General features: G+C 38.1%; 1 protein-coding gene across 1 annotated transcript in view; it reads right to left on the bottom strand.

The window, feature by feature from the left end:
* The window catches only part of LOC136856797 (protein bric-a-brac 2), a 673104-nt gene that overhangs the window by 92774 nt on the left and 555296 nt on the right, over positions 1-25034 (bottom strand). Inside the window, exon 5 of the mRNA XM_068224964.1 lies at positions 5079-5277. Coding sequence (XP_068081065.1) covers positions 5079-5277 — 199 coding nt within the window. The remainder of the gene's footprint in view (positions 1-5078; positions 5278-25034) is intronic.

Genomic DNA, 25034 nt, shown 5'->3' with positions numbered 1-25034 from the left:
GCGTCGTGACGTGTTTATATCACTAAACCAAATTCTACGCCGAGAAACTAATGTACATACTTGTTAATTGCAAGATTTATGAAAACTTTTCACTTCATTACTTTGCACTTAGCATTTCTGTACCAATGGAGGAACATAACAGGCTTGAAAAGTGAAAAGATTTCTAACTTTTCACTTTTCACTTTGCAAGCTAAATCTGAAAAGCAATGGTGGAACAAAATCTGAACTGAAAAGTGCAAAGTGCAAAGTGAAAAGTTGCAAAGTTCGTTCGTGGAATAGGCCCCTGGTTTTACTGTACAGAAGATGACCATGTTTAAACACAAGTTATTTTAATTCTGTTCAACATTGTAGAACATGTGAAATATAGAGAATTATACTTATGCCTTGACTGGCACGGCCTTGTAATAATACTCAACATGGCTTAGCTATGTTGATACTGCTACACGGCAGAAAGCAACGGGAAACTACAGCCGTAACTAAATCCCGAGGACATGCAGCTCTCTCTATATGAATGATGTACTGATGATGGCTTCCTCCCAGGTAAAATATTCCGGAGGTAAACTAGTTCCCCATTTGAACTCCGGGTGGTGATAACACGAGAGGGGGCGATAATCAGGAAGATGGATACCGACATTCTGCGAATCGGAGTGTGGTATGTTAGAAGTTTGAATCGTTGTGGTAGGTTAGAGAACCTGAAAGGGAGATGGATAGACTAAAGTTAGATGTAGTTGGTATAAGTGAAGTACATTGGCAGGAAGAAAAGGATTTTTGGTCAGGCGACTACCGAATTATCAACACAAAATCAAACAGGGGAAATGCAGGAGTTGGTTTAATAAGAAAATAGGGCAGCAGGTAAGCTACTACGACCAGCCTAGTGAAAGAATTATTGTCGTCAAGATAGACACCAAACCAATGTCCACCACAATAGTGCAGCGGATGAGGAAATCCAAAGAATATATGAACAGATAGAAGATTTAATACAATATGTAAAAGGTGACGAGAATCTAATTGTGATGGGAGACTGGAATGCAGTGGTAGGCCAAGGAAGAGAAGGTAATACAATAGGAGAATTTGGACTGGGACAAAGGAACGACAGAGGAAGTCGGCTGGTTGAATTCTGCACTGATCATAATTTAGTCCTTGCCAATACTTGGTTCAAACCCCACAAACGACGGCTGTATACGTGGATGAGACCTGGAGACACAGGAAGGTATCAAATAGACTTCATTATGATTAGCCAGAGATTCAGAAACCAGGTGTTGGATTGCAAAACTTTCCCAGGAGCAGACGTGGACTCTGACCACAACTTGTTGGTCATGAAATGCCATCTGAAGTTGAAGAAACTGAAGAAAGGAAAGAATGCAAAAAGATAGGATCTAGACAAGTTGAAAGAAAAGAGTGCGAGGGATTGTTTCAAGGAACATGTTGCACAAGAGCTAAATTAAGAGGCTGAAGGAAACACAATAGAGGAAGAGTGGATAGTCATGAAAACTGAAGTCAGTAGGGCTGCTGAAGAAATGTTAGGAAGGAAGGAAGGAAGGAAGGAAGGAAGAAAGAAAAGCTCAACAAAGAATCAATGGGTAACTCAGGAGATACTAGACCTGATTGATGAACGATGAAAATACAAGAATGCTAGAAATGAAGAGGGCAGAAATACAGGATATTAAAGAATCAAGTGGATAGAAAGTGCAAGGCAGCTAAGGAAGAATGGCTGAAGGAGAAGTGCAAGGATGTTGAAGGTTGCATAGTCCTGGGAATGGTAGATGATGCATACAGGAAAATCAAGGAAACCTTTTGGAGAAAGGAAAGCTAGGTGAATAAATATTAAGAGCTCAGATGAAAAGCCACTTCTAGGGAAGACAAAGCAGAAAGATGGCAGGAACATACCCAACAGTTGTATAAAGGTAAAGGTGTAGATAATTTGGTACTGGAACATGAAGAGGCTGTTGATGCTGATGAAATGGGAGACCCAATTTTGAGGTCAGAGTTTGACAGAGCTGTGAGTGACCTAAATAGGAACAAGGCACCTGGAATTGATGACATTCCCTCTGAATTACTGACTGCCTTAGGAGAAACCAGCATGGCAAGGTTATTCCATTTAGTGTGTAAAGGGGCCCATAGACGTGCAATATTATTGCGCAAAATGGATTGTACAATATATTGTTAGCTGCCCACAGACGTACAATATTATTGCACAACAAGCGGGTTTGTGCAATAATAGAATCGTGTGGAGATAATATTGCTGGTTGTGCAATATATTGTGCAAAGCGGTCACAGACGTGCAATATGCGTGGCAATATATAGTCAGTCCATGCCGGTGTTTTGTTTGGTGAACACTCTTTTTTTGTATCTGGAAAACGCTTCACTTCCTTCCGGAAATTTGTTCACAGAGAACTGATTTTTTTTAAATACCTTCCTGCTTGTCGCCGTTCGGATATTTTTCGCGATATTTCTCAATAAGTTCCTCGATCTGTTCACCTTTTTAACGCGATTACTGTAATCTTTGCTTTTAACGTCCCATAGAGCCGGAAGGCCATGCTACACTCTGATAAGCTCCAAAATAAACTTTTTCACCTCCTATCTTAGAAGTGAAGCTTCCACGGTGTGAAGAATTATTTAATTTAATTTCCGGGTTGAACCGTGTTGTACTGTACGTGATGTGCAGACTAGTATAACACGGTTCAACCCGGAAATTAAATTAAGTAATTTTTCACCTCCTGTTTGTCTGCCATCACAATACGTTTTCCCCCACTTGTTGATAACAATTGGCGGCAGGGCGGGATATTGCACAATATTGCCAATACATGACACAGTATTTTGCGATTTGCACAATATATTTCAAACTTTTTTGATTTCGTACAATATATTGCACAACTCTTCAATATTAAATACACACTATCAATTATATTGCACAAACCCCGATATTGCACAATAATATTGCATGTCTATGGGCCCCTTAAGATGTACAAGACAGGAGAAGTCCCATCCAATTTTCGGCAGAATATTGTTATACCTATTCCCAAGAAAGCCGGTGCTGACAAGGGTGAAAACTACCGCACCATTAGTTTAGTATCTCATGCCTGCACAATTGTAACATGTATTATTTACAGAAGAATGGAAAAACAAGTAGAAGCTGAGTTCGGAGAAGATCAATTTGGCTACAGAAGAAATGTAGGAACACGTGAAGCAATCCTGACTTTACGTCTGATCTTAGAGGATCGAATCAAGAAGGACAAGCCCAAGTACATGGCATTCGTAGATCTAGAAAAAGCATTCGATAATGTTGATTGGACCAAGCTATGCAAGATTCTGAAGATGATTGGGATCAGATACCGAGAACGAAGAATTATCTACAATCTGTATAAAAACCAGTCTGCAGTGATAAGAATCGAGGGCTTTGAAAAATAAGCTGTAATCCAGAAAGGAGTGAGGCAAGGCTGCAGTTTGTCCCCCTCCTTTTCAATGTTTACATAGAACAGGCAGTAAAGGAAATCAAAAAGGAATTTCGAAAGGGAATCACAATCCAAGGAGAGCAAATCAAAACCTTGAGATTTGCCGATGATATTGTTATTTTATCTGAGACTGCAGAAATTCTTGAGAAGCTGCTGAATGGTATTTTTTTTTGCTATTTGCTTTACGTCGCACCGACACAGATAGGTCTTATGGCGATAATGGGATAGGATAGGCCTAGGAACTGGAAGGAAGCGGCCGTGGCCTTAATTAAGGCAGAGCCCTGGCATTTGTCTGGTGTGAAAATGGGAAAACACGCAAAACCATCTTCAGGGCTGCCGACAGAGGGGCTCGAAACCCCTATCTCCCGATTACTGGATACTGGCGCTGAATGGTATGGATAAAGTCTTGGGTAAGGAGTAGAAAATGAAAATAAGTCCAAAACAAAAGTAATGGAGTGCAGTCGAACGAAGGCAGGTGATGCAGGAAATATTAGATTAGGAAATGAAGTCTTATAGGAAGTAGATGAATACTGTTACTTGGGTAGTAAAATAACTAACGATGGCAAAAGTAAGGAGGACATAAAATGCAGACTAGAACAAGCAAGGAAGAGCTTTCTTAAAAGAAATTTGCTCACTTCAAACATTGATATAGGAATTAGAAGGATGTTTTTGAAGACTCGTGTGGAGCGCGGCGTTATATGGAAGTGAAACATGGACGATAACTAGCTCAGAAAGAGAATAGAAGCTTTTGAAATGTGGTGTTACAGAAGAATGTTGAAGGTGAGATGGATAGATCGAATCACGAATCAAGAGATGCTGAATCGAATTGGCGAGAGGAGATCGATTTGGCTAAATTTGACGAGAAGAAGAGATAGAATGATAGAACACATCTAAAGACACCTAGGACTTCTTCAGTTCGATTTTGAAGGAAGTGTAGGTGGTAAGAATGGTAGGGGTAGACCAAGGTATGAATATGACAAGCAGGTATGAATATGACAAGCAGATTAGAACAGATGTAGGATGCAATAGTTACGTAGAAATGAAAAGGTTAGCACAGGACAGGGTGCATGGAGAGCTGCATCAAACCAGTCTATGGAGTGATGACTCAAACAACAACAACAACAACAACAACAACAGCGTACTTATGCCACACATTTCCAAATTGTTTGCAAGGTTGTTGATATTGAACAAATGTAATTTCATTATTATTTTATTAAACATCAGTTCTATGTTACTTACTATAATACTTTCTTTCAACCCTAAGCTCAAGAGCACCGTACTATTTCTCAATTTTGTTCAGCATGGTTTCCTTAATAAGACATCACTTTCAGCCTACACAAAAATGTGCCAACCAGATTCACTCTAATGAACTTATTTAGGGTGAATTGAAAATTATTACAGAGAAGTTACGAACATAAATGCAGCACAAAATAGAAAAATTCCCGGTGGACTATACACACTACTACTCCCGATTTGACTTTGATCACCATCAAAAATAAAAACTGTGTACAATACAAGAGTAAAAACCGTTCATTAGCCTTTTTCAATCATTTTTCATTAGTAGTTAAATAAATATGTGAAATGAAGTATATTATAATTCATTTGTCTAACAACAAACAGCTTTACCTTTAATCTGAAGTGCCTCAGCAGCAGCAAGAAGGGAGGGTAATTTGTCTTGTCCAACATTTACTTCTCCACGATACATGAAGTCCACAAGAGCTTGCACTTCCCAGTACCTTAGATCTTTCATCAATACAATCGGATGCTGACATGGATTTTGACTCAACAACTCCTCAAAATAAGCACTGCAGGCAGACAACATCATCTGCAAAAGGTAAAAACAAAATTTCGTGGAGATAAATTGAAATAAAAATATAGATTATAATCTGCAACTCGAATAACAGTACTGTGGTTAAAAGAAAAATTTCCTTAAAATAAAATGCAACATGAAAGGCAAAGACAATGAGAAAAGAACAATTTAAAAATACATTTGGAGAAATATCTCGCTCTTTCTTATGAAAGAGAATTCAGAACAGGAAAGGCTGGTAGACTGGTATAAAATCCATCCATCCACCCACCCACTCTCTCTCTCTATCACTCTCTCTCGATAGAAGAAAATGGAAGTCGCTTTCCAAACCACCCAGAACACATACACCAAAAAGTGCTTTTCCCTGAACACAAAAATTTGTCACTACAACACTGTCATCAAAACAGTATCGCTGTATGCATCTGAATGCCTTATCCTGTCTGAGAAATGTTTGCTTGTGGATTTAGAGAGGAATCCTACACCCCATACTTGGTCCAAACTACAAAAATGGCATCAACATTAGAAAATCCAGGCAAGAAATATACTCCAACAACAACATGTTAAATGTTAAAAATGTTAAATGTTAACTGGCGACACCATCAACGTGTTCAATGTTAAATGTTGAATACCGTTTCATTTAACATTGTGTCTACACTTAATAAACATGTTAACTTGACTTTCTTTGTTTATATATAGACCCTAAGTAGTTCATCATATCAATTTGTGGCAATACATTTAGGTGGTCTAGTATTTTCAAATATGGACAATGGCCCTTTGTTATTGCCACTGTTGCCTCTTGTTATGACTAAGAAATGCAGTTTTATTAGACACATTTCCTCCCCTCATCCTGCTCAATGCTTCAAAAGCAAACCACTTTGAAGTATAAACTTGGTCCGCTCCCGCACCCGACTTCTGATATTTTTGCAATACTCTACTGTATTGCTGTGCCAACATCTCACGAACAACGAATTGACTTGACATGTTTTTCACTTGGAGCAGAAAACACGCTAACATGTTAAAAGTGTTAAACTCAACATTCTGAGTTAACATGCAAAGTCAATTGGAAGACACAATCACAATATACATGTCAATTGTAACATGTTACATTTAACATGTTGGTGTTAAGCGTTAATCAGTGGAGACCAGCCTTAAGATAGAGAAGATCATGGACACAATGCGTAAAGGCAGAGTTCGCTTCTACGGTCATATACGACGGATGATCGACTCTCGATGGACAAAACGTATCTTCAGTATATTTGACTCAAAACAAAAAACGGCAATGCCATGGTACATTAATGTTAAGAAAGATCTTAAAGAAGTGGGCCTACAAGCAGAAGATGCACAAGACCGAAATTTTTTCAGAGTAGCCATCAAGACTTTTGGGATTTTCCGGGACGAAAAACGGGCAACTGGTGCTAAATGGACAGAAGAATGTCGTGCTAAACACAGAGAGTTAATGAAGACGATGTGGATCAAGCTAAAAATGAACAAATGCCAGAATGTAAAGTGAGGCTTATAGTGGTCCCTAGTTGGCCGATTAGCAAAGTTGAATGAATATATACATACTGCTTCTTAAACGGGCTAATTATATGCAAAACAAGCATTTCTCTTGTTTTAAAGTTCTAAATAAGATAACTCTGTCTTGGCTTCTGGCACTTTGAACTCCTGAAAGTCAGAACTCTGAAATTCTGACACCTTGATATCCCTTAAAATCTATAGCGGGAATGACTTTTTATTTTTGTTTATTATTATTATTATTATTATTATTATTATTATTATTATTATTATTATTATTATTATTATCTCTATTAAATATAGCTTAGATTCAGATCTTAAGAATCAGACCTATTTAAATCAAACTTATGATGACCTCAAGTTGTGTCAGGCTGGTAATTTCTCTTTTAGCAAGTCGAGCAGTTTTATTCCAGTGTAGTAGTGTACCTATGTAATAACATGTTATCCTACCACTTATATGAAAAAACTCAGTCTATAATCATTACTGCATTTTGCAAAAGCATTAGATGGTGTGAAACATGGGACACTGATGCATATCCATAATATCGGCTTGGATAAAAGACTTACGAATTGTGGTAAAATCCTGAGAAAATGCTCTTCAAAGGATCGCATGTTAATAGTGTGTTAACTGGGAACGTGTATTAAATGGAAAGACAACAAACAAGACATGGTTCTACTTGTAACAAGCGCTGCTGAAATGGGAAGAACAATGCAGTGCATCTGCTGATTTGTAACTAAACAGTGTGAACAGATACGCCATTCCCTCTTTTAACCTGACAGTTTCTGGTAAAATATTAGAACAAGTTAACCGCTTCTACTGTCTTGGCTGTTTACTTAATCACAAGTGGGACAATTCAACAGAAATAAGATCTCCGATTGAACAGGCAGGCGCTGCATCTAAAAAAATGTCCATAATCCTCTTGCCGTAGGAAATTTAACATATGTCTTTGTCCCCTTATTCTTCAGTGCTACATGTTCTCAGTATTGCTATACAGTATGGACGTCTGGACCCTCACAACTAGTTCCAGCAAAAGATGAGAATCTTTTGAGATGTGGTGCAACATACGCCTGCTAAACATATCATTGGTGGATCAAGTACACAACAGTGACATACTTCAATGACAAAAAAAAAAAGAAGAGAAAACTAGAGTATTTTGAATATGAGGAACAAACGGTACCAGCTCGTTCAAATAAGCATCTACGGTAAAATTGAAAAAAGAAACCAAGGAAAAAGATTGATATCTTGGTTAAGAAACCACATGACTGGTATGTAACCAGCACCTCCACTTTGTTGCAAGTTGCAGAAAATAAACAGCAAATCACCCTGATGACAGCCAACATCGAATGGCGATATGGGTTGAGAAGACGAATATTTTAGGAACATCTTGCATTTTATACTTGGATAGCTAAATACTATACGGTAATGATTCGAACATACCACTGTGTTAGAGTTGTATGGAGTTATCAGTAGAGACTTATTTGTTTCACAATCACTCATACTCTCTGTCCAAGAGGACTTTGGGACAGCCAGTGCGTTATTTCAGAGATGTTCTTGAATTTATGACATGTTTTAGTTAATCCTGAATAGCTGATATTCCTCAATCGAATCCCTGTTTTACATGACATGTACTTTGATACGTATATGCATCATATTGGAAGGAGTTTTCCCATATATAACATTCATGCTCCGCTCTACAGCGGCCACATGCATGTGCACTCTTAGGTAATTTCTATATATGTTAAATAGTATACTGACGGAATCGAGGTCATGATTATCATCTATAAACTACCATCAATCCAAATATAGAGTTATTTATTTATTAATCCCATATCTTTATGTGGATGACACACTATTTGATTGCCACCATTATATTTGAATTACGTTATTTTATTGAGATGAGGCTTAGTGCATTAAACTACAGTGACATCTACTATTTATTTAATTATAACTTAATTGTCGTCATTTATTAAGTCGTAGCATGATTAAGAGATATGTTGTGTTATTTATTTATTTATTTCATTCGTTGAATATGATTTTACTTTCTTGTTCTTATCTCATGTTTTAATTATCATTTTATTTAATTGTTTCATTAGGGAGATAGATCGTCATAGATATGTGCGTGTATTATTGTGTGTTTGATCTTTTACGAGTATGGATGTCCTCAGGGAAAATATTTATTTAGAATAGGATGGATTAGATTCAGTTTCATTTCATTTCATTTCATTTTCACTGCGTGAAGAACATTATTAGATAGGATCTTGTCAAGGAAATAAGTCTGAATAATGAAAATTTATGTGATTCGATAATTAAGATATATAATCGAATAATTACAAATCTCGAGAAGCTCACATTCCTATGACGAGATAATTATAATCAAATAAATTTTAACAGACATTATAGGATTCATTGATAGTAATTGAAAGAAAGAGTAAATTAAAAATTGATGTAAACTAGCGTTCGTATAACGAAATAACTGATTCTCAATAAATGAAATTTATTTTGCACTGCATTACGTTGAGATAGACTTATGTTAAATAACCATCAATCCCTATTTTACGGGAGCAACTCAAATATTAATTTCATTTACAGGTTTGAGTGTTGTCATGATAATTCCTAATTTAACATTTTCATTTTATAATTTTCAATTTATCTTTATTCTTTGGTTTTGTCGAAGTAATAGTGTACGGATTTTTATTGAATAAAATATGAACAACCAGAATGTCTCTATTGTTTTCAATGTAAAATAGATATATTTAACCATCCATGATCATATATAGCGATATGACATCTACTAATCTGTAACTTATCTTCAATATCATGAATATATGCCAACTGGGAATGACGATCATGATTAGATACAACCATCTAGTACATCATATAATATTAAGTTTAGAATAAGCCATCACATATGAACTCATTAGAATTATTCAAATAAATTAAATTCATGAGGTCGATATTAGTCGCCCAATAGGATTCCTAATACCATCAGGTTTTTATGATATTTTTAAGTATCAATCAACTTGGAGATATAAGAAACTCTATTTCATCCACATCAGGACACTTTTAGCTAGCTGTGGTGTTTAACAACTTCAAACTGATCTTGCTGGTAAAAAGGACCTGTGAAAGACTGAGTGCGAAGATCCATGCCACCAACTGTACGGGTGCAGTATGACAATACTTCATGCTTTATCTTTTAGCTGGTATTTGCAGTCAAAATGTACGTGAGACTTAAACTTCTCAGTCACAGCCTACTTGTTCTTTCTTTTCTCCCCATGCAGATATTGTGAATATGCGAACATGAAGCATTAAAAATGAATTTCAGATATGTTGCTTCAGGGATGGACGACTACTACAAGGATAGTATGAACAGTACTGCCACGATTACCATTAAGCTGCCCAAGAAAACACCGCAGACACACTGCTCATTTCAGACTGACCCGCATAGCCATGACTTGCTCTGCTACGAGGGTAGCATAGCTCATGCCCCTGATATACTAACCATCCTCGGGGCCACACTGTGAGCAAGAGATATGGTTAGTAATCCATTCTGACTGCTAGTTTATAAACGCGCCCAAGGCAACAATAGACCCAATGTAGGGCCCTGTTCTGTGAAACAGCCGGTTTCATGCAGTGTTCTATTTAAATGGATATCTTCAATTAATTGGATACTTTCAAGACATTGTCACATTTTTCAAGTCGTCCGATATGAAAGCTTTTAACAACTGTGTAATTAAGTACCTCACTGACTGAAAAGTTAATAGAATTCATTCACATAGGGTCTTTGTCAAGCATCATGCAGTTAAGATGGTTGAGGTCCTTACGGAGTCTCATTTGCTGTACCACAAACTTCATAACCTTGAGGTAAATTTTTCTGCAATTTGTGAGGGGAATTATTCTGCAGCAATTAACAATGCCTTGGTAAATTTCATTCCGTTAGAGCAAGCTGTATACAAAGACATACTCATCAAAACAGCTCATTCTTTGAAAAGCAAGCTAAAGACTTTGAAAGTTGAAGACCCTAACCTTAATAATTTTGTTCCAATTTCTTAAATTTTGTAACCTAAAAATTTCATCTTGAATAACTCTAAAGGGAACCTGGTTTTACTACAGTTCTCCCAGAGACGTAATTCAAAATCAATTGAAGGAAAATAGGAAATGTGATATACTTGCATTAACTGGGTTGCAGTCAGAGTTGTCTGCATTTGCTAAATTTTGTTTCGATTTATTGTAGACCCCAACAAACAAGGTTGACAGTGAGCATGTTTTTATGACATTATGGTGTAGTGACTACAGACAGAAGGTGCAACTTGAAAGAAAGCAATGCAAAACTTCTCATAACACTTTAATTTGAGCAGTATTGTCTCGTGTCCTCATATCATTCAATTTCATAAAAAAAGAATGCTACAAGTGCTTGCTTTGATTTTTTTTTAAATAAATGCTCATTTTTCCAGTCCCTAGTAATCAGGTACGGTTGAGAGAGAGTGCGCACGCGCGCGCGCATATGTCAAGATATCAGAACCATGGTGTATCATTTTCATGTAAACGTCTACTTTGTTTTCAACAAGGGTATGACCCAACATAGCTGTCAGTTTCAACACCACCTTTCATAATTTGGAAAGTAAAGAACTTACAACTGTTTATGTTACTGCTGTATGGTTTACCTTCCCCTTACTAACTTCGACTGTGCGCAACATACGAGGGTGCGCCCGCCAGAATATGTCAACTTATCACCCTGTATTTTAAGCTGCGATTCCTTAACACTTTCAACACTGCCATATTGTAACATGGATCCTGGCTGTGAACTGGGTCTTTTTGCTAATTTTTAACACGTTATTATGGAACAGTGAAACATATTACATGCCTGATTTTTGTACCGAATGAAGGTATCAACTATCCAAAATGAAGATGTTAATCAACAAGTGAATATCTGAAGTAATTTAATTGTACTAGTCTTATAAAAAACATGAAAAAATAGTACGGAAAATATTTTTTACATTGAGTTTATACCAATTATCTTGCTCAAACAATAAAAAATAATCATTTAATGCGACTACTTAAGTCACAAATAAACACAAATGCAGTGGAATAAAATATTACCTATTTAGGAATAGTTTGTTTTCGTATGGTAGTCCTGAAAACATTGGACTATACACAGTCCTACTTTACACTCCTTGCACCACCATCTACTCTCTTTTCTGACGCGTTTACCACTTTCCTTCTTGCCCCTGTCTGAGCATACCTTGCAATAACGTGTAGCATTCACTTTATTGTTCGTTGGAGGAACCTTTTCTGGAAAATGGCGAGCAAAAGTCCTGTCAACACTGGGGGAGGGAGTAGGTTCCAGCCTTGAGATGTCTCCTTTAGCTGCTAACCGTGAACTGATCACTCTCATGTAATCCACAAGAGATATCTTTGATTTTGAGATCTCTTTATATAGAATGAAACCATTCACAACTGACATAAGGAACAAATGGAAGAAGACCTTTTTCCACCATTTCATTGTCTTCCGTGCAAATGGGTAATAACTGTTCAGTTGATCGGCTCTATCAACACCAGTTTTATTTATATTGTAATCGATGACTACGTCGGGCTTTAGTTTCTGTACGACACCACCCTTCCATCTACCAGAAACAAGTGTAGTGGAAGCCTTATGTTTTGTTGAAAGGCATAAAACATCCCGCTTGCTCTTCCACTTCACAGCAAGAAGGTGCCCTTTCCTCAAAAATATCATCTCGTCCTTCTTCAATTTCTTTGTCTTGAACGTTGGTGGTAAACCCTTCCTGTTTTTCATGACAGTTCCAACAGCCAGGGTTTTCTTTTGCCACAGCATATTCAGTAGGGAGGGGCTAGTATAGTACCTGTCCATATAAATACAGTGGCCCTTACTAAAAAACGGTGAGCATAATCTATCTACAAGAGCCTGAATGCTGTTGTCAACGTTCCCTGCGGATCCTGTATACATTTCACAATTCAGTACGTAGCCTGTTGCCGCATCGCAAAGTACATACATTTTCATACCGTACTTATTGGGCTTATTCTTCATATAAACCCTAAACCCTACTCGACCACGGAAGGGACATATAGCCTCATCTATTGTTAGGTTCTCGTACGGCTGAAAACTGGCAATGCATTTGTGCACAAAAAAGTCAAAGAAAGGCCTGAGTTTATGTAGTGGGTCATGATTAGGTTCCCCCTTCTTGATGAAGGTGGCATTGTCATTTAGGTGCAACATAAATAAAATTCCGGAAAATCTATCACGACTCAACAATCGACTGGCAAATCCTGTCTGATAAAAGGGATCAGTAGACCAATAATCACTAAGTTTGGGTAGCTTCACCACACACATATGCAAAATTGTTGAAAAAAAACAATAAATTTCGTGAAGTTTTACTGCAGACCACCGGTGCCACATGGAATTTTCCTTCAGTTTGCCCTGACGTTTCATTGCCGCAATTGTCGTACCTGCATATCTGTTAGTTTCTATTTTTATATTTTTGATCACATCGTCACTAAAAAAATTACTGAAACAATCCATTTCATCACTCCCCACCATAAACTGAGTAGAACCAGATGCCGACTGGAAGACAGGTAGCTGTGGCTGGTCATCAGTTTCTGACCATTCATCATCAGGTTCAGATGATCCGGCAGATGTTCCCGGCACAGGTGAATCATCAGCCTGCGTCTCTTCATCTAAACGAAAAAAATAAACCCAAATTTCTGTAGGCGAAGTATTTCTATCGTTTGTATTCGGAGTAAAATAATACAGCTAAACACTTACGTTCCAAAGTGGCGTAATAAATAAAAATCTTACCTGAACTATCGCTTGATACGTTATCTGGTTCGTAAGCAGGGTCGTCATCACTTTCATCCATCTCTGAACCCGCTTCTCCCGATAAAATATCCAAAATATCACTATCATTGAGCCGGCGTGAAGTCATGTTTACACAGTAACACAGCTGACAGCGTGGCAGATTTGGCGCGCGCAGCACACGGCACACAGAGTGCTTCAGTAGAGGTTACGGCAAGGAGAAAATACCATGTTTATCGTTTCAGTTCGAAATTCCCGATAACTGCTGCATTCTAGTGATCACTAGATGAACTATTACCTCCAACCAAGGGACAGGAACCCTACGTGATACGTGCAGCTGGATATAAATACACGAGAAAATCACGCCCGCATCACATACGGGCGCCGTCCAGAAGCAGGAAAGCAGCGCGCCCGTATCCCGTACGGGCATAGTGTTGAAAGTGTTAAATCTAAGTTCTTCAGAGGGACTAAACATATTTTCCATCATTTGAATCACACGATCACCAAGAACATTTGTGTCAATTAGATATGTCACTAGCCCTAACTACTGCTGATTTTGTGAAACACAAAGAAGTGCAAATGGCTAATTATTCTAAGGAAACTTCAAGCACACCACTGCACAGAACTAAAGAGAATTCTTTACAACTAATGTTAATGGCAGTAGATTTGTAAAGATTTTATACAAAGGAACTAAGGCTGCATGAAAGGCTATGTCTACAGGCTGTATTAATGTATTAATGAATGGGCCCGAGTGGGTTTTAGTTGACCGTACCTCACCGACTGGAATCCTGACAGTATGTTAAGCAGCTTTCTTTATTCATATCAAGTCTCACTCTTCTGCTTTTCAAGCTTACAAATAAAACACTGTATGTTTTATTACTCTTAATTTATTTCAAGATGACCCACTAAACACACACACTCACAATTCTATTCGGCCATGAATGACCACACTAACTGCTGTCTTTACACAGCAGGCAGTCCAGCCCATTGGTATTACCTACGGACGGCTATAATCCTTACTTTCACTTGCGCTCACGAGTCACCCCATACAGCGGCTGCATGCCGACGGCTGGGTTTCAACACAGTGCTACTGGCTACACAACCCACAATGACTGTTCCTTGGTTCGATTCCTGAGTCCGTCCAGTAATTCACAGTCGAATGCAGTGAACAAATAAACAAACCAACAACTCAACAGTGTTAAACAGCAGGACATTACTCCCCACAACATGATTTTTAACACAGTTCCAATTACACTCACGATAACTGCACTGGTCGCCGCCTATACAAGAATCCTCAGTCGACAAACAATATCTCTGATAGTACACAATCTTTTGTTCCGTCTGCCATCTTCAGTCCAGCTACTCGCAGGACACTGACAACCACAACGGCTCCTCGGTCAGACCTCAGTGGGACACTAACAACAGCCAACATCTCTGTTGCTGCCAGCGAAGCCACCGAACCCCAACACACTGAATCTTACACTACCCCAACAGAGTCCCACAGTGCCTCTAACACTGACTTGAGTCCAGCACCAACACAAAGTGTGAGCAGCTAACCTATCTTTTTATAGCTCAGGTGATGTGTACCAGAATATTTGTGATGTGGCTCGAGACTGAACATTCACATTGCATCTCCAAGAAACTCACAGGTAAACCAGCCGGCAAGAACAGTACATGGAAAGGCCAGCCCCACTCCACCGACCAGAAAATCCCTGGTTGTCTGACCCAATAGCCCCTTCCTGGAAGTACTGAAAGGGGCTACCGCAGGACTGGCAGGTAACAATATAAACAGTATAAGTTCAACACACCGAAATCGTGGAAAACCTCACCGATGTTTAGTTATACAGAAATAGATTAACACGATAAATTGACAGCCTGACAGCAAACGGTCCACAATATTGGAATGGTGTAAAAAGTGTACAGAGCCACAGTACAAAATAAAGGACAACAGTGCCTAGAGATGGAAAAAATGCATACATCCATGCAGATTGACCTAGTCAGGGTAATATACTGTAACCAATAAATTAGGTGAACGATTAACATTTACTTGTGAGCCAGCATAAATCATTTGATTTAGTGTGAAGGGGTTAGAGTTTATTAACATCAAGTCTTCCCAGCATATAACCAGTTGTCTGATGAGTTCTGGCGGAGCTAAGTATTGATCGGTGTACTAATTTTTGATCAAGCCAGTCTGATACCAATATAAATGGTCCGTTATTGGACATTGTTCATCACGTGATAAACTGAATTCTCAAAGCAAGGCACTGCGCATGTGCGCAGCTGAGCACTCGCTAACACGTCTAGAATAATCCAAGCCAATTAAAGAGGCCCAGTGAACCAATGAAGTGTCAAGCCACAGACACACCTCCGAGCCCGAGGTTATAAAACATTTTGCAGATATTAAATCACTCTCTTACTATCTTACTCTCTAACACTCTTATACGCTTATGCTTTGAAGTTACTGCTATTATTATTATTATTCTACTAGGCTTTGAGCAGATTACGTACTTGTACGATTGCTTACTGAACTGCATCTTGCTAAATTCAACGAGGACTTTGTTACATTTTTCAACATGAACCTTAACTCACTTTACCACATTGATTGATCTTCTAAATCACATAATTTAACAAAATAATACCACGTTATTTTATACGAACATCGAGCCCTCAGTTAAGTGTTGTGTTCTTCAATTCAGTGAAATATTACTTGGCTCGAACATGCACTAAAATTCTATTGTGTCACTTACAGTTATCTTTCAACTATCTATGTGAAGGAGACAGCAATTCAACAGGAATCGTCGCCTCTTTAACATGCACATCACCACATCAAGAGAAACATCAAGATCATCGTGGGACATCAACCTTCTTACGAACATGAAATACTAAACGTGTGAGGCACCTCTAACATCAAGAGGATCAGCGTGATGGACATGCTGATATAATGGAGGTGCTGATCGAGAATCGAACCCCATCGTAAAATTTAAGTACCATTTTGAAACTATTTCTGTTCCATCTATGTAGAAACTAGATGATCTCTCTTCTTTAATCAGTATTTTTGCTAAATTCTGTCATATTTAGTGATATTTCACACTTCCTATTCTCGAGGTAATGGTAGATTAGTTACATGTATGATTGAGCTTTGACATTCTATTAGTGTAGTTAGACGTAGTTAGTCTTCGGAATATTTTCCGATGTATGCCTAACCTTAACTGAAGCTTAAAAATAACTGACCATCCGCTTAACATTGAATTTAACTAGTAATCGTGACATTTTGCGATTATGAGATTGAATGGAGTGTTGTTCAATTGCATTAGATTGACTTAAGGTTCACCTGTACATCATTCGAGACTTTGCTAAGATGATGTAATCTGAATTCCAGATTTACTTTCAGTTAAATGATATATTTAACCTTCCGTCAGTTGCAACTGATCTGACAGGCACAGGCTGTTGTCATCGGTCGCTACCGCTCCAATGCACGGACCTAGAATTCTCATCCTCTGACTAGCCTCACTCCTTGCCATGTTCGTTAGTCATGTGACAGGCAGTCTGTGTTCACTCGCTCCATAAGTCGGAAGTGTTCCACCTGATCTGGTAGATCATTGCGACTGTTCCCGTTGTGATTGGTGTTTCAAAGTGATGCAAACAATTGCTGTTCTGCAAGTAGTTAAATTATTTTTTTTACCCTAAATTTGGTGTAATTTCCCACGTAAGCATGTAGATAGTGCAATATAAGCCCGGTCCCTCACAGGCACACTGCGACTACTTACGTCCCAATCCCTCTTTATTTTAGATTTACCATACATTATGGCCAGTAGGAACATTTTAACTCAGACAGAGCAAAAGATGTGGAGGATGTCCAACGACTGTTGCTGGATGAAGATGATAATGCGTTACATGAGAATTTTTAAGACGAAAGTGACACAAACAGTGACGATCTTCTGAAATCAAGAGATGGTGACTCGGAAACAGAACAAGATGACAACGGCGATGCTGATGAACAAGGAGCATTAGAGGCCAGTGCTAATTATTATGAAGGGAAAGACGACAAGACAAAATGGTGTACGATGCCGCCATCCCAACGGGTCCGTGCCAGGAAGCACAATCTCGTACGACATCTACCTGGAGTTATAGGACAAGCAAGGCAACCTAAATCACTGCTTGACTCCTGGTAGTGTTTATTTATGGAGGAAATAATAGACACTATTATAACTTACACAAATCAATACGTGGACTACGTGAAACAAAATTTTACTCGTGAAAGGGATGCTGAGCTTACAGACCAGATAGAGATTTAAAGCATTCTTTGGCCTATTGTACTTGGCAGGATTTACAGAGGGAACAGACAGAGCCTTTAACATCTCTCGGGCACTGATGGAGATGGTATAGAAAAGTTGGCACTGGTAATGAGCCTCAGGAGATTGAAGTTCTTGATTCGTTGTTTAAAATGCAACGACCGCCAAACCCATGAAGAAAGAAAGGAACATGATCAACTAGTGCCTGTGCGAAACATTAAGTGTTCTTGTAGAATCCTTACTGAAGAATATATGACCTGTTTAGCCCTGTTTATGATATCTCTCATGTTTGTAGTTATTGCTGAGACATATAAACATAGTTTCTGCCAACATAAGATTTTCTCTGCGATTAAAATTGTAAATACTGCAAAGATACCTAAAATTTTGAAGCAAATATATGGTCATAAAATGCAGCTTATTTTGGGATCAGAACTTTGCTAAACCATTTTTAACTGACTCGAACACACCTTTATAACATAAGGAGTACATCATAGCTGCCCACTTGAACTTCCCCAAAACTTATACGTGGGAGGATCTCTCAGGCTCATTACGACCTGCCTTGAAACTTTATATATTGCGAGTGACGGAAGGTTAATAATCATTAATTATAATAATAAATTCCAATTACAAGACCGGGTTAAAGACTAAATCAAAGGTCGTAGGCATAAATGGTAATTGATTATTCTTGTGAATGAAGTTATTGTGCTCTTAATGTTGAATTTGCCTGGAATATTGGTGGATCCTGTGGGATTAATCCCAGAAACAGGTGTCTTGGGAACACTGCGTTCTGATATTAATTTGGAGCATGCTTGAGTGTCATTTTGAGGTGAGAATAATAATTTAAGTACAGCTTACTGACCAATTTGAGTCGTTAACCAACCTGATGATTATTTTCCTATCAGATCCCAGAGTTGTATCTAATAAAGATTGATCACCGTCGAAATATTGTTACATTCTTTCAAGCGATTCCCTTAATTCAATCACGTGTCACGCACATTGACGAGCATGTTCATGGACTTAAAGCTCATCTATTTGATTCAGGTAACCCCGATTAGGACTTAAAATTCACCAAGTAATAATAACTAGACTAGGATTCGATTGTAAATAATGTATATATAAAACATTTTGTGTATCCTCTGTGTGAATGAATGAGTGGTACAGATAGTTATATTTTTCAGATATGAAATTTTGTGCATTATGTTGTGGTCTGATCATGCGTTCACCATGATCTTGACTATTCCGGCATTGTATTGGTCAAATTCTTGTTGTGGAAGTGTTTATTTCAACATTTATCGCCGTTAAATTACTCTAGTAATAGGATTTGAAGCCAATTAATTTAAATATAAGATGAAAGAGCATTTTGTTTCAATTATGAAGGCAATGATTTAACCATGTAAATGCTGATTATCTGAATATTTAAAGTAAGCTTATGCAATTTAACGAGTAAAGATGTTTAATTTAAAGTAAATAATCAAGTCAACAAAGTTATTAGACGAGAACATGTGCAGTCAAGAATAAGGTTTTGAATTGTAATAGTGAATAATCCGCGAATAGAGATATTATCCTAAAATTATCAGTGATCAGGCAATTGGCTAATTTCTAATGTTAGATTTGAGCAATAATGGCAATAATAATTAATAACAAGAATTTAAACAAGTTATTCACCACGTGGTTGACAAAGTCTGAGTTCATTTGTGGAAGTGAGGAAGTGGATAGCGAGATTTTTTTTTTTTCTCCTGTTAGGAAATGATTATGTCAGGAGAAAGCTTCCTCAATTATTTGATTTTTGGAGCCATTGGAGGCCTAATTTTGATTGTTATTTTTCCAGCGGATAATCTTTTGCCGATGATGTAGATGTTAATTCCCATAGGGAACCTAAAATATTTGTCCTGAATGAGTATATTTATAATACCAATATAATGGTCCAATAACGGACCATTATATTGGTATTATTAATCTTTTGCCTACGGAACTGAAGAACAATGCCAGATCAACTGTACAGTCAGATCCAATGTTGTCTAAGTGAAATGTTAAATTTTGGAGTCAGCACGAATGTTTTGTCATTTTAAAGATGGCTTATGTAAAAAATGTAAAACCACTGGTTTTGATTTGCGTTTTCCTCAGTCGTCAATCCTAGCCCTTTTAAATGCCTCTAAAGAAGGACAGACCAGGTGAGCTGGCCGTGCAGTTAGGAGCACGCAGCTGTGAGCTTGCATCCGAGAGAGAGTGGGTTCGAACCCCACTGTCGGCAGCCCTGATGACGGTTTTCCGTGGTTTCACATTTTCACACCAGGCAAATGCTGGGGCTGTACCTTAATCAAGGCCACGGCCGCTTCCTTCCCATTCCTAGGCCTTTCCTGTCCCATCGTCTCCATAATATCTATCTGTGTTGGTGCGAAGTAAAGCAAAATAGCAACAACAAAGAAGGACAGTCCGTGAACGAACGGTCCACATTTGGGATCTCTCGTGCACAGGCTGAGCTGGACAGGGAAAGAGGGGGCAATACAAACTTAAAAAAGATACATAAAAATGACTTCAATAATATATGCTGCAAGCAAGAAGCATTACAAAAACGAAACAAATACAGCACCAAGAAATTAGATAGTATATAAGGAATATGAGGAAGGCATGCACAAGCACCCACAAAAGAAGGGTACCACAGATGTGTGAAGTCATGACTGATTAATAATAAAGAACTTTAAAAATATAGAAAAAGGACATTATCGCATCAGTTAACTCGTTGAAACCCAGATGGCACCGGAAGAAACTTCAAAATCTTAATCAATAAACAACGAAACCACACTGGTAATACTTCAGATTTCAAAAGGTAAGGATGGAGAGAGAATTATCCAAGAGTATTAGAGTACTGTATGGTGGGAAAGCGCAAATAAAAAGACTTAACTGAGCAATACAAATAGGACTGTTAGTAGCATTATTGTTTTAAGAAAAGGTATGATATTATCATTCCCTCTTAACTCTAATCATCTCTGAAAGATGAAAACGTTTGATCCTATGGAAGATGGTAGCAGTAAAAGGAAAAAAAGCAGCAATAAAGGCTTTAAAAACCTAATATTAGTAAAGTCAGAAAATTATGAATAGGGATGGCAAACTTTCAAAAAAAACAAGGATGTAGTAAAAACACTGAAGGTTATGTTTATTATTATTATTCCCACTGTGGAACAGCCTTCAAATCCCAAGATCACCTGCCAGAAGAAGTCGACTTTTCTAAATAGTTTTCTTTTATAATATAATGAACTTCGAACCAGATTCCTTTAATCCATTTGCTATCTCATCTTCCTGACTGAGTGAAAATAACTATCTTCCTAAAATCTTTCATTCTTCACAAAAACCAACTGGCATTTTTAGGGCACACCTTTGCATTATTGCCTGGCACTAGAGGATTAAGTAGGCTTTTGAGCTAAGGCTTTTGAGCCAAGGGCAGATAGAGTTCCTATTTTTGAGCATGAACAGTATAGCACATAATCAAATATGTATCTATGGGCTGATACTGTATACAATATTAATTAACCGTATAAAAACAATCCCAAAGTATTTTATCACTTTAATTACAACAATTTATAGAAACTGGTTGAAGACAAAATACATACAGTAGTGGAACATGAAACATACCTCCGTTAACACCTTGGAACAGAATTTTTTTTCTTAAGCTTACTTCAACAGTTTCCAACAACAATCATTGCTGTGAAGAAAAAAAAAAAAAAGACCATTTGCATTTGGCAGACTTCGAATGTAGAATCAAAGAATAGCCACTGCACGTAAGTGCCTGATCTGCTGACTGTACAGGAGAGAGCTCAAACAGTTTGAAATCTTGCAAATCATCTTACCGGGAATCATAATTTTTTTCTTAATCCTTTGCATGCTCCGCAGAAGTGTAGATTATATCTGTATTCATAGAATGCTCAGCCACTTAAAATATATACATATCGCAGTCCACATTCGGGTAAGCTTCAAAATCAGCTTTAAAATTAACAAGCTGCTGATACTCCACTCTTCAGGAACAGGTGCAACTTCTTCCTCTTTGTGTTCTGTATCTTGTAAGTCACCTTTCAAAAATCATGCATTACAGAAGCAGTTTACAATTGTTTCCCGATTCATATCAGCTCACGACTTGCTCAGCATTGTTACCGACTCTAGTACATTGATGTCCATTAAAGATTTATTGGATTCAATCCTTCTCAGGATTATTCTTTGAACAGTCCTCTTGCTATAGTAATGCTCCAAGTTTCTGTTCATGTCATTGTCCATGGACTGTAGTTTGGGTGTTAAGTATGGTGTTAAGGAGACTGATCTGCCTTCAGCTCCCGAGTGAGCACCTCAGGGAGAGCAGGGAAGCTGTCTAAAATGAAGAGGATTTTCCTACCTTCATGCTGAAACTTGTCAATACCACGTGGGCCAGATTCATAAATGGAGATTATCATCCACCACTTCCTGTTGATTTCGTATGTAACCGGTAATGACTCCATGGCCGAAAAAACAGCATGGATTTACCATTTTTTCTAATCACCGAAGTTTTAGTTTTTCAGTTAATGTCAATTAGCTCCCAGCATTACTTTAACTCTTTCTGTATTTCCTTTTCCCCCAGAACACCTTTCACCTTTAAACACCAAGTGTCTTTCTAGGCAAGCATCTGTAGAAGAAACCAGTCTCATCAGGATTAAACATGTCATTAGCACTGTATCCCACTAACAGGGCTGGTAAAAGTTTTTTTTTTTGGTAATGTTTGCTGTCCATTACACCGACTGCAGCACTTTTACCCAACATTACCATTTGCAGTTCCATTCCGAAGTTTATATTTTTCCAGCCATCCAGAGCTGGCCTGAAAAGATTTATAATCAATCGCAAATTTTTCTGCTTGTTCATGAACGAAGCTACCAGTGATTGGAATGTTTGTCTTTTTAAATAATAATAATAATAATAATAATAATAATAATAATAATAATAATAATAATCTAGAAGCTAAAGAAAGAAAAATCGTGAGAAAGATTCTTGGACCACTCAAAGAAAATGGTGAGTACAGGATACGACACAACAGCGATCTGTACCAGCATATGGAGAGGATAACGGACACGATTTGGAAAAGGAGGATTAATTTTTATGGCCATATAGCACGCATGAGCACACAGAGGATCTTTTCCTACTTTCTTAACAAGAAAACCAAGGGACCCTGGTTTATCAAAGTTGAAAAAGACCACCAAGAAATAGGAATCACACTCAAAGACATCCAGAAACATGCTCCTCTCCAGAAAAAGCTCCAGGGATACAAGAGGTTCCAAGAAAGGCCAAATGAAAACAGGCAAGAAGTGGACTGATGAAAGAAAGGAGGCTCACAGAACGAGAACGTGTGAGTATAGTTGGGGACAAAACATGACGACCTCAGTTCCTAGAAGCGAGCTGGAAGCCAGTAGTTAATCACACCCTGAACCCTGCTGAGTTAACAAGCTCTAAGTGATCGTTGTTTGTTTTGGAGAGGCTGCCAAACCACTTTCTTTCACACTCTCTGTAGTATTTACCTTTTATTCGTGTAGAGTGCAGTAGCCGATTTGGCAACTCTAGCTGCAGTAGAGGTAGTAAATCCTATTAGCCCCTAATAGATACCGAGCTGCTGCTGAAAAGTAGTGGTGTGAGGTGAGGTCGTCCTGATTTGTCCCCAACTATACTGGGGAAGAATTAAAGCATGCAAACGGTTGAAATAACGTGGTCCACAGCAGGCCGAAATGAAGAAAATAATAATAATAATAATAATAATAATAATAATAATAATAATAATAATGGCTTTGTCCCCTTAACTACTTTTATGGATTTTGGACATGCCAAGGTGCCAGAATTTAGTCCTGCAGTTCTTTTACGTTCCCGTAAATCTATCGAATTGAGGCTGACATACTGAGCACCTTCAAATACCACCGGACTGAGCCAGGATTGAACCTGCCAAGTTGGGGTCAGAAGGCCAGCGCCTGAACTGTCTGAGCCACTCAGCCTGGCTGTTTTTGTATTGTACTGTAGATAGTGTGCAGGAATTAATTACATACTCAGCTGCAATATCTTCCTTTTTCTGATGCTTCTCCATTCCACTTATCACTATCTTTTTCACCAAGACTTAGAAATTTCACTGTGTTTCTGCATGCTTTACACTAGAAGGACTGTGAGTAGACATTGAATGACTGGTTAAGAAGATGTTGCAAGTTTTCTTGGTATTGATATACTGCAGGGGGATGGCCCGCAGAGCCTCATCATACCTTCACATCCTATCACAGCTGCCTATGGTCAATACACCAAGGGTGGGGAGATGAGACAGTATGTAAACATACTGAGGTTGCCCAGGAAGATATAAATAGTACCTGTCAGTATGTTTAGGAACAATAACACACAAACAATAAACGCTGTATTTCAGTTACTGTTGTACAAAAATTTCAGTTACAGGATACTTTCTGCTTGTAAGAAGAAAATAAATTCAGATATACTAATAAATATATGTAAGAGAGGATCTGAAGGAAATAGGCCTTACAACAGAAGACACCACAAATAAGATAAAATTGAATACAAAACTCAAGAATACAAAGCTCCGCTTTACCCTTACACAAAACAAACCAACAACACGCACATTTTCAACTGAGGAAAGGGCACGAAGATCGGAGCGTCTGAAGAAGTACTGGGAGGACCGCAAAGCCCGAACAATCCCTTCAAAGAGACCTGAACGACGGACTGACTAAAAAGTGATCCTATGTGGTCATAAACGAAGAAGAAGAAGAAGAAGAAATATATGTACGTGAAGAATAGGACAGAGAGCATGCAAATTGAAGTAACTTCAAGATAATGAAAATTTGTGTGATGGAGGTTTGAGATATCGAGGTTCGACTAAGTGCTTGTATTTTGTTCTACACTTGTTTTGCGACTTTTATGCTGTTGGGAAGCACAGTTTAGAATGCGGAGCCTTTTGTGATTGTAAATTTCGTTTTGCAGGGAACTTTGCTCCACGTCTTCAAAAGAAAATCTTGACTGTTCACGAGGAAGTTTTCTACAATAATGAGGATTTGAATTTAAGATTGTTTTACCGTTGGAGCTGTAGTGGTACGCTCGTTCGTCACCAGGTGGACCACTATATGCTGGCACAGCGCTCCAAGCGGGAACTGACGACATTAAG

This window comes from Anabrus simplex, chromosome 1 (genome assembly GCF_040414725.1).
Source record: "Anabrus simplex isolate iqAnaSimp1 chromosome 1, ASM4041472v1, whole genome shotgun sequence".
In the NCBI taxonomy this organism is placed as follows: domain Eukaryota; kingdom Metazoa; phylum Arthropoda; class Insecta; order Orthoptera; family Tettigoniidae; genus Anabrus; species Anabrus simplex.
The sequence above is the reverse complement of the archived record's forward strand: the minus strand, read 5'-3'. Positions and strand labels throughout refer to the sequence as shown.